Source organism: Tachypleus tridentatus, chromosome 7, assembly GCF_004210375.1.
Source record: "Tachypleus tridentatus isolate NWPU-2018 chromosome 7, ASM421037v1, whole genome shotgun sequence".
NCBI classification, from domain to species: domain Eukaryota; kingdom Metazoa; phylum Arthropoda; class Merostomata; order Xiphosura; family Limulidae; genus Tachypleus; species Tachypleus tridentatus.
In genome coordinates, this window is record NC_134831.1 from 174,437,761 (window position 1) to 174,449,836 (window position 12,076).

Consider the following 12,076-nt stretch of genomic DNA (forward strand, 5'->3'; position numbering starts at 1 on the left):
AAACATTTAAACATTACCTATCAGTGAAAAATACAGTCAGGTGCATTATAAAGTGCTTAAATTTAATATTCATTACAAGTAGTTGTGTGAAGTTTATTTTATTTTAAGGGCACTACTGATACACTTCACTTTTTTACTCAAAGAATTATGTGATTTAATGTCACATACAAAGAAAATAACATATAAGCTTATGTGAAAGTTAAATGTTTTTAAGGCATTTTTTGTAAGTTTTACTTAACATTTAATTACAAACCTACTTTATTTACATGTGAACATTCAACTCATAGAGAGAAGAAATATGTGCAGAATCAGAATGTCGCGAGGGAAAAAGAAAACAATAGGCCTAATGTATAAAATAAAATAGCGCTGTCAACCAAAAAAATATTATGTAAAAATAAAAAGGTTTAATTATCACACTTGTTATGTAAAAGGAGATTAAAATCATGTGAGCCAATGTATTTTATTTTACTTTATTTTCTTCTGGATGGTTAGATTCTGAAAGTTGATTTTTGTTTTGATACATTATAAAGTGAAATATTACACTTTGTTTGTTGTGTGTTTCATACATGAATATCATAAAGTGAGTGTGGTATCACAATCATATAAACATTTTAAATTTACATCAAAGAAAATTGAACATGATATTAACTACATATTTACGTTTAAAATTTTAATATGCGTGGAAGAATGACGGGAAATGGGAGAAATAGAAGTAGGTTTATCGTGTTCTTCAGAATGGGTACTAACACGTGTACAACATAATCTAAATATTCTCCATAAGGGCCTATTTATACTTGCCAGTGAAGAAAAACCAAAAACATTATTCATAAGAAAGCCCTGATTTAAAACAGGTTCGTAGTTCACTTTCAAAAAATCAAACCTAAAGTTTTGTTTCCTTGAGTTCACAAAATATTTGTTCTACCTTTCGAAATATGGAACGGGCAAACAGAGAAAGCAAGTGTTGTTGTTCTTCTCTAAAAGCTTGGGAGCTTCGAGTAACACTGAATAAAACAGCTACTTTTTCTATAAATCTATTATGTGTCCAAATTATTCTCATTATTATTGCTATATAACTAATATGTACCTTATCTTCCTTGTCACAGCGATATTACTACGGACTTACAACACTTGAAACCGGGTTTCGATACCCGTGATAGCCAGGAAACAGATAGCCTTTTGTACTTCATTAAAAAACAAATACTACAATATATATACAGTATTGATAACAGATTGTATACACACACAGTCCTCTCCTAGTTTGTCTACATATATACATGTGTGTGTATTATGTGTATATTTTAATTACTTCTCTATATAACTACTAGTTGCTAGCTTTGTTACCGAATATTAGTTTTCCACACCAAATCTAGTGTCGCCAAAGAACCATCTTCAACTGAGTCCAACGCTGCTATTCCGGCATTGTTAACCTGAAGGAAAAAAACAAAACATTTTTAATGTTCCCACTTTCCTCTTATATTCCTATCAATTTGAATCTTTTCGATTCAAGAATAAAAGGCGTGTAAAACGTAAAGTGTTTCACGGAATTTTAGACATTTTGGTATCTAGAGCTTTGGCAGCTGTTAGGGTTAGGACCGAAACTTCTGATGCTGATTGAGTTTCTTATCAGGCAACAGGCGCTGTGATAATCTCTTTTGAGGTAATTTCTCTTTTCTCCCTACCTCTTACTTTTAATGAGTACAGATTGTGATTATATATCGTGATTTGTAACCACATCTAGTTTGGAATATCTGATCTTTCTGTGTCTCTTCAATTAAAGAGCAGTTATTTACAAGTATAGATTAATTTTAAGAAAGACTTCATTAAAAAATGTGTCCCATATCATTAAAATATGAAAAGCGTTTCATCTTTCCAAAGAAAGAGTGTTTTTGTTTATGTTTTTAGTATTTAACTGTATTGTTAAACCTAGAGAAGGGTTGCGTAAGTAGTAAAACACTGGCTATTCTAAAACGATTTGTAATTCACTCGGACGAAAATATAATACATAAAATGTAACCACAGGCTAACTAAAATACTTTAGTTAAAAATTTTGCCAGTTTAATTTCTTTACTTGGAGTGCTAAGCCTTTTATATTCCTCTTAAAAGGTAGGCCTGCCAGGTTTAAACTTTGACCACAAATAATAATGGAACACTAGCCTTCAAATGATTAAGAAATGGACTAAAAGTGAAAGAAAAACAATTTATGGTACAGACGTAATGTGTTAATCTTTATTTTCTGTAATAACTAAACTCACCAAAATATCCAGTCTTCCGTAGGTATCAATTGTTGACTTCATAATCCGTTCAATATCTGATTCTATGGTTAAATCACCAACGATACACAAAGGCTGAAATACAAAAGAAAGTGAACATTTTAAGTTAGAAAACAGGAATCAAAATACTGAGTTATGTGTATCACAGTAAACTGTTGAATTAAACTGTTGTATGATGTTATTTGTTAGTACAGCGTGTGTTGTATTAAAATATAGTAAGTTATAAAAAGAGAATCATGTTAAAATATTTCAAATTAAACAGATTTGTTTTGAAGCAAGGTATTAACTACAGGTATTAAAAATATCTGTAGACATACGGCTATATTACTGGGGGGTTAATAGGATAAAACTCTGGTAATAAATGAATGTTTCAGGGAGAAATAAAAAATATGGTGAGTTTCAAGATTAATTATCAACAAAATACTAAAGAAATCAAAATATTTTCACTTCTGAAACCGTTGTGACGTTAAATAAACATTGTTGATGTCACGTTTTGTTAAAGTTAAAACAAATGTTTTAAATGTAAAAACATCACTAGAAGAAGAAAGAAATCAGATGATGTGTATCTGTACACATATAGAAACATAACTGGGCTACCCCAGTTATCTCAGAGGTAGTGCCCGAGAGTTTATAACGTTAATAATCGAGTTTCAATACCATTGTGTAGTTTTGTGTTTAACAACAACAAAAATTAGGTGGATGGATAGTATCTGTTATCTGCATCGGCCATGACACACCATATATGGTAATAGTAATGAAACGTCTTTCACACATGTACAAGTCTACAACTTTCTGTTTTTCATTTTTTTGCATTATATGTAAGCTTAACAACACCAACAGAATTTGGAAACTGTTCACGTAAAATAAACATCTGATAAACTCCTCTGTAGAAATATGTTCCTTGTGTTTTCAAGCTCAGTACAGTGTATTTTGTTGTTAGTATAATTATGATTTCATTATAACTTATCACATTCCAATTACATTTGATTACATTCTAATTATAATTAATTGATTTAATTTTAATGTATCACGATTAACGTTTATTATATATTACTTATCATTTATTAACTTTTAATTGCAATCTGTTACATTCTAGTTATAACTGAGTATTTTAATTATTATGTATTACGTATTAATTTTAATCTATTACGTTTTAATTACTATAAAACTTGTTTACTAACCATGTTTCACTAGAGTTAGACGTTTGTGAATCAAATATTTAGAACTTTCAGTCATTTCATTTCTCTGTTTGCAAATATTTGTTTGTGTGTTGGCAAACAACAAATATTCTGGGTTGAAACAAGTTAAGTATATTTACAAGAATACATTATAGAACCATGATGTGAGAATACATCCATGTGTTTTCTTTACAGACTCAGAACAATACCAGAGTTGTAACAACTATATATTTCTTATTTATTTCTTTTCCTTCTCAACTAAAGGTCAAAATGTGTCAGAATTTCTCATTAGTAGAAGAAAAAACTACCTTTACACTCCTAATACCTCTAAAGATTTTAAAAATTTAACCAATGTTTCGCCTGTGTGGCTTCATCAAGTTTAATATGTTCGAATATTAAACGATGGATAAAATGAATATAAATATATATATGGAGTGTAAACATAGTTTTTTCTAATTTTTTTAACTAAACATTTATTATGTATTAAATACATCTATGTTACATCGTATTGTGTCTAAATTGAGTTTTGTACTAAACACTTCTATGATATGTTATGTTTGATCATACCTTTAGATTATGTTCTAAATATCTATGTTTCATAATGTTTGATCAAACCTTTATATGACGTATTAAATACTTCCATGTTATATAACGTTCTGTCAAACCTTTAGATTATAAGGTGAAACTGCTTCACATTCTACAGCAGATTTTGCCAAATTTTCTTGGTTCCTTCCAGTCAAGGCTAGCTTCGCTCCCAGGCGTGAGAACAACACGGCAGTGGCTCTACCTATCCCTGAACTAGCACCTAAATGTTTAGACATGCACTTAAGTATCTTAATTTGCAGAAGAATAAAGAGTTTATAGCTTTCAAACAAACATGTAAACAATGAACACTTAGTTCATCAATATTAATATGAATGTTGTTTATTTTAATGTATTGTATTAGACGTTTATTTAATTTTTGTGTACAGACGGTGACAAAAGACGAGGTAGGTAAAACCACCTCAACCCCACAGCTTACCTTAACCTTGCATTTCATAACTGACTGAAATAAATACATTTTGTGAAATAAACCTTGACCAATAAAGAGCTAGTAAAGTGTAATCGATGCAGTCAAACGTTAGTCAATTCAATTATGAGCCAATCAGAATTAAGATCATTTATGAAACGAATTCGTAACGAATTAATAGTAAAGCGAAATGTATAAACAACAAAACTGGAAAAATATTTCTTAATTTAAAATTTCTAGACTAGGTGATCCAGGCTACATCTTCACTTTAAGCTTGACACTCATTATACTTAAAAGGTTTCACGACACCATCACCCCCTCATAGACCTCTTGCACCTACGTCACTAAAATCATAAAAATCAAACCATTATCGAACTACTATGTCTGAATAAGTGCATTTTAATGTGAGACTTGACATTACACACACACACACTAGTTTTTGTATGAGTTAAATGATGAACAATAAAAGTTGATTATACTGATGAACCTGTGATTAACGCCACCTGCTGGTCCAGCTTTTGCTCAAAAACTTCGTAAAGTAGTCATTGATCAAATCAGCTACAATATTAGCTAATTTGTAGCCATTAAAATGTAGTGAAACATTCGTTTCTTATATAATACAAATTAATAAAATAAACTGATAAGACACTAAATATAGTAAAACACATTAGTATAGAGGTGCCCGGGTCGTTTACCAGGAACACGTTTTTTCAAACTAAAACTGACCAAATATAACGTTTTTCATAAACCATAAGTATATAACAGTTACCATTTTATCATAACGACAATTTAAATTTATTATTGCCGGTCACAAACGTTTGTGTACAAAATGTGTAACGTTTAGATATTGTTTCCTGTCATCCAAACGAGATTTTGTTTTACATGAAGGAAAACATTTTTTCACAATATTTCACAAATACAACAATATGAAAGAAAAACATATTTAATACGTTTATTATAAAATAGTATTGACTGTTTAATAATGGATACAGAAATAGGTGTCAGATGTACTGTTAGAATGGTAACGGTAAGAGGTCATACAACATGTTTTTATTATATAATTTTACATACCTGTGATTATCGCCACCTTCTGGTAAAGTTTCTTATCCGTAGGTATAGAGGTTGCCATCCTATATGTTCATACAAGTAATCTAGAAACAAAGAGCAACATACAATTTATTCACAGGCCCCAACAACGTATGGCTACGTTTTGAAAATGTTAGTTTGAGAAAATAAAACAATAACAAAACACCACACAGCTTTAATTATATTGCGTTTAATATAAATAACCTTCAAATAATGACACAAGTCTAATGCTTCTAGCGAGAGAGAAAAACACAATAAACAAATTATATAATCTTACATAAATACAATATTTTTACGAAAAACTTGAACTTTGTTCATTTCACCGACGTTTTTTTCCAAATACATTTATATATCACATTACTTCATGCAGAATAATAGACTTACCAGGAATAAGTTGACTTCAGACTGTTTGTAGATCACCTTCCCTTTACTGTTAGACAAACTGTTGATTGCTGATTCGTTAATTTGGCAAGCTTCTAGTTACTGATTGGTTGGTTAGATTCATCCTGCAATGCAACGGAAACTGTCCGTTCTATATACAACATTCACAAACCACGTGACTGATAAAAGACGACTTTAAACTTTTTTATTATAGAATATAAAGTGTACAATAGTTATAATTACAACGTTTTTACCAGATTAACCTGGCATTCTCGGATATAACAACTATATGTAGTTAGCTAGTGATCAAAATAACACAAAATACTGCCGGGTAGATCCATTAGTATGCAATAATAAATAATTTTTAAGTTTTGCGTAACAGGGTACTTCCTTTAATTATTTAAAGTTTGTACGTTAAGCTAACAGGATATTATGCATCTTCACCTAAAGTGAACATGGGCTTGATTCTGCTCTGGGAGATCGACATGCAAGATTTAACTGAAAAAAATTAAACACTTCTACTCAGTCAGTGGTTATATATGAGTCTTTTAGTCTACCAGAAATATTAGCTTTCACTAATCACGTGACTTGTTTCCAGTACATAAGTAGGTCAACCTGTAAAAATTAACTAAAACATTTCAAACACTTCTACACAGTCAGTGGTTTTTGTATATGGTAGCTTTCTGGTTACATAGAACTACCAGCAAAGCTTGGTTACCGTACGTAACTTCAGTTTAATAAATAAACATCTGCTACAGGAAGCAGGATGCGATACTATAAAAATACATCAGATGCATGTTATTAATTTTAATAATCAACCTTTATATATTATTACTTTAAAAATACTACATTATGCTCTCAAGTTAATATATTTATTGGAATAGTACTTTTAAATACAGGATTTCTAGAATAATACAAAAGAATTCTAATCGTACACACCGAAATTTCTAAGACAATTTGTTTTAGGCCTAACATAAAATAAGCCTTCATTAATCTGTGTACGTTTTTTGCGCTAGTTTAATTGGGGCTAAACATTATCGTTCGTAATACTTGTGATAAATAAATTGATTATGTTAGTTTAAAACGGAAAGATAGAATTTTTAAAAAAATTGTTAAGCTATTGTGTATGCGCATGCGTATTTTCAATTCAGATGAAAACTGAGTATTATTATGATAGATTAAAGAATTTAATTGAAAATATTGAATTACGTTAAATATCCTTTAAAATTAATGATAACGAACATTTAAATAATTATATTTAAAATACACGTTGTTATATATTTGTAAGTTATGTTCATGTAACTATTTCAATAAATTAGATCATAACCTTATTAGTAAGAATGTATTAGTAACAGATCGTGAGAGCGAACCAACTATTCAGGAATGGCCAGGTCCTTAGCACGTTCGCTCGTAATTGGAGAGTCGCGGGTTTGAGCCTCCGCCATACGAAACATGATCGCCGTGTTGGCGTTATAATGTGATAGTCGATCTCACTATTCGTTGGTAAAAAGAGTAGACCAGAAGTTGGCGGTTGGTGGTGATGACTTGCTGCTTTCCCGCAAGTCTCACACTGTAAATTAGGGACAACTAGCGTAGATGGACCTCGTGTCCACAGAAAATGAAGTATTGAAATTTAACATACTAAGACTGAAGTAAAATCGTTTTAATAATTAGAACATTTAGAAACATAATATTCATGTATTATTTCTGCAGAATAAATTATTAGTCAGATATTGCATATATATATTAATAGACCAACAAAAACAAATAATAGTACTGTCTATCAAGTGTACTTTACTTCCCAGAACTTTAAATATAGTCGTCATTTTCAGCTTCGTATGAACGTACCTTAACATTACATACATACATATACTGATTTACATATTTACTTAGTGTCTAGACTGTTGGTGTTTGATAAGATTTGTTTTTAAACTGGAAATACTTCTTTGACACCATAGATATGATAAATATAATTACGACCAAATAAACCAATAGTGGTAGGTCGTATGGTTAATTAATAATTTAAATCTTTATTTAGACTTTAAACATTAATTGGAAGTGTTAGTTATGTCTTGTGTTTATTAAAGATCATTGTATGATTTACCTGATTTATTAAAGAACCTATATAATGTTTATTGAAGTATTTTGCGGCTTTTCAAATGTATCAAGTATTGAACAATTATTAGTATTAAGGAAAAGTGTGACTTATATTCATAAAAAATATTATATAACGGAGATTTTCTGAGAGGAGAGACATGTTGATAAACTTTCCTGTTTATACTAACCACGAGTAACGTTCTCAAGGTCATAACAAGTGTTACTAAAACTTCTTTAGAGAGACTGACCTGAGATTGTTAACGACAGACTAGCTTTGTCAGAGAATGGGAGAAGCTTAGGCGAATAATATACAGAGATAATTTTATTGTTACAGTAACAATGTTTTTAAAACAAACAAAACTGTGAATTTGTTTAATTTATCGTTTACATTAAACCCTCTATCAACATTAAGTTATTTTCTCGGATTATTAATAAATAAATAAAAAAGCATTGTGTGTGTGTGCGTAGTTACACCAAGACAAAAATAGTTCACGAAGGAATACATCGTAATTATTTTAAAGAATACTTAAATGTTTTAAGGCTAAGCCTAATGATAACACTGTTCATCAAAGTAACTATGGATTTATGTAACAATAGAGAATAGAACTAGTAATATAATGAAGCAAACATGTAATCAACCTAGTTGTTTAACAGATAAAGTTAAAACCAACAATACAATATTAAAATAAAGCTGACTGCACAAGTGTGTAAATAAGGCCTAAAGCAGGATATGGGAGATTGAACTGTAGAACAACTTTGTTAATTTACCGCGATGTTAAAATTAAGACACTACTTTAGAAATAATTATATTCCTAGCGAATCACTAAATCGATTATATTTTAGTGTTACTTACCAGACAATTAAAGTTTCGTTCTCGACTTTGGTTTTGTTTAATTTATGTTTTCAAATAGAGTTATGTAAACGCTAAACTTTAATAATTACCAATGAATATTGAATGTAATTCAATGTTTCTTTTTGATAATCAACAAGGAGTATCTATCGTAATTTGGTCTTTAATTATATAATTAATAGCAAAGCATCTAAAGTAATATTTTGTTTTTAAGTTGGGTAACATAAATTTTCTTTATAAATAATTGATGAAACATATCTAATGATTTGTTTGAAATGTATTATAAAGTTATTATCTGTTTTCAGTACAAGTTAGGTGAGTTTGTTTGTTTGGGAATTTCGCACAAAGCTATTCGAGGGCTATCTGTGCTAGCCGTCCCTAATTTAGCAGTGTAAGACTAGAGGGAAGGCAGCCTAGTCATCACCACCCACCGCCAACTTTTGGGCTACTCTTTTACCAACGAATAGTGGGATTGACCGTCACATTATACACCCCACGGCTGGGGTGGCGAGCATGTTTAGCGCGACGCGGGCGCGAACCCGCGACCCTCAGATTACGAGTCGCACGCCTTACGCGCTAGGCCATGCCGGGCCAGTTAGGTGAGTGAAAACATTTATTTATTCACTTCATGGCTTTGAACTTGTGTAACTTTAAAAAATGATAAAATATATGTAATAATTTTGCTATTTAAAGCAAAAGCTAAAATCATATTTTAATAATGTATAAATAACATTTTATTAGCCGTTCACTTATTTAAGAGTATCAAAAAATAGAAAAGAAATACACGCAATAGCGCAAAGCTGCACGAGAGCGACCCGCGCTAGCCGTCCTAATGTAGCAGTGTAAAGACAAGAGGGAAGGCCACTCACCCCCAACTCTTGGGCTACTCTTTTACCAACGAATAGTGGGATTGACCATCATTTATAATGCCCCCCACGGTCGAAAGAGCGAGAACGTTTGGTGTGAAGGGGAATCGAAACCGAGATCCTTGGATTACGAGTCGCACGTCTTAACCCACCTGGCTGGCGTCGTGTATTTATTATTTAATGTTATAGTTAAATATAAGTCTGGATTGTAGTAAATATTAAGTATTTTCTTATTCTACAAAACTGTCTTGAGGGCGGAAAAATCAAATACATAGTCATGCTAAAAATTAGCCATTTATTAATACTAATATAAATAATAATATAGCATTTTTATTTTGTTTTTTTTAACAAGTTCTTTAGACAATTGATGAAATTCGGACAGCTTTTAATAAATGCAGTTCTCTTCTGTGTCTTTTTTACTAGGTCAAGCGGTGGGATTACGGAGATGTTATCTTCGGCGGTAGTAGGCAAGGTGGAAATTCACAAGGAGATTGGACATGGTAAAATGGAGGTGTATGGAAGCATGGGAGGGCGAACTTACCAAAAACAAGCTTTAAGTGCTCCCACCAGCTTTACATGCCTGGTTACTGTGCTGACATAGAAACTCATTGCAAGGTTAGTCTGCAGAAATTATTAATAAATTGAATATGATGTAAATTATAACACATTTTGTTTGTTATCAAGTAAAAAGTTACACAATGAGCTAACTGTGCTCAGTCCACCTACTGTATCGAAACGCGAGTTTTAATGTTATAATCCATCTCATTTAAAGCTGACCCATCGGGAGCATCACTTATGTAATCTTAATTTAAACAATAAAAATTCACATTATTTAATTAAAACCGTCAGTAATTATTAGTTCTGTCAATTTCAAACCGTCGATTATTACCAATAGTGTTAAAACTCTAAAAAAAACCATGAACTGTATCAGAATTTTAAGTGTTTTTCGAATGAATAAATATTGTAATAAATAAATTTCTGTTAAAGTGTGCACGTATGAAGAGATAATGGAAAACTGAAGATCACAGGGATGTTATTTCAACATAACCAGTTTCTTTACTTCTGTAATACATAAAGAGAAACAAAAGCGTCACTTTATGATGATTAATGTATTCAGAATAACTTTAACTTTGTCAGGTAAAGTTTAAATTTTCAGAGATTTTTGTTCATTTATTGGACTAACTTGATAACTATTCTTAAACATATTTCTAATAATTTATTAACTATATTGTTTGGACCGTCTTCAGTATGGGTACTACCATCTTCACTTTTGGGCGCGTAGTCACATTCTGAGACTGAGGTTTTCTGATAAGTTGGAACGTTTCCCATTACAGAACTTCACAAGATCGTATATGCTTTAACAGTTATTTACTATTGAAATCCAGTTGTTATTATTTTTTTCATATTACATTTGCATTATGTTAGTTTTGACATATAATTTTGTTTCAATAAATAACAGTAGAACCAAGTACAGAAACAGAGGGAAAAAGTATATTAAATATTGATGGGCACTTACGGTTCAGCAATAAGTGTGAAGTATCATAACAAAACGGACACAATACAGACAGTTCATTGTGTTGCTTTAGGCTAACAACAAATAAACAAATTAAACAAAGTTTTCACAATATATACACCGAATTTCTATATTAGTTTATTTATTATTATATAATTTGTACTTTTACCTTTTAGTCTATTCTTTCAATAAAGAGTTAAAATTAGTTATTTTGTTTCAATTTAAAGGTATTTGGATTTCACTTTCTAGTTTGTCAACAAAGTCTAGCTGTCTAAAGATGTCATTATATTAACTGACATATTACTAATGTTATTTTCTGTTCCTTCTCACTTAACGCAAAATGTTCAGGTTTTTCGTGCTTGTTACAATGGCAGTATGTGAAGTATGTACTGTCCACCAGGTACAGTGTTCAACCAGCAGATCTTCACGCGTGATTATGAAAATATTGTTGACATCAAGTCTTCTTCTTTCTTCTTCTACAAGAACAAAGAACTTGGGAAAGTACATTCTGAATATACTTATACAGATAATCCAATAATTTATCCATCCCAACCACAACGCCCTAGCTATCCAATACCACCAAAAAACCTGACTACCAATTACCGCCAGAGCCACCCGAGGTATCCAACCCTCGCGGGAACAATCAGCCGATCCAACCGTGTCAAAACACTCGGGCGGTTCATTCCAACAAGGCCACTGAGCCATCCCAGTCCCTCTAGGTCTAGGACATCGAGCTACCCATCCTTTTAAACACATTTATCAAGGGGAACGTCTAGTAGAAGTGGGCATAACACAAAACGTGTATATTATTATGGCGTCAGCGGGG

At 31.3% G+C, this 12,076-nt stretch overlaps 1 protein-coding gene across 1 annotated transcript; it reads right to left on the reverse strand.

The window, feature by feature from the left end:
- Window positions 1-900: 900 nt before the first annotated feature.
- LOC143257290 (putative oxidoreductase TM_0325) lies at window positions 901-6,050 on the reverse strand. The gene is made up of 5 exons (XM_076515737.1): window positions 5,928-6,050; window positions 5,529-5,608; window positions 4,114-4,253; window positions 2,253-2,345; window positions 901-1,427 (listed from the first exon to the last, which is right to left on the reverse strand). Exons 2-5 carry the CDS (start codon window positions 5,584-5,586, stop codon window positions 1,338-1,340), a joined length of 381 nt encoding a protein of 126 aa, XP_076371852.1. The 5' UTR covers window positions 5,587-5,608; window positions 5,928-6,050; the 3' UTR covers window positions 901-1,337.
- Window positions 6,051-12,076: the final 6,026 nt, after the last annotated feature.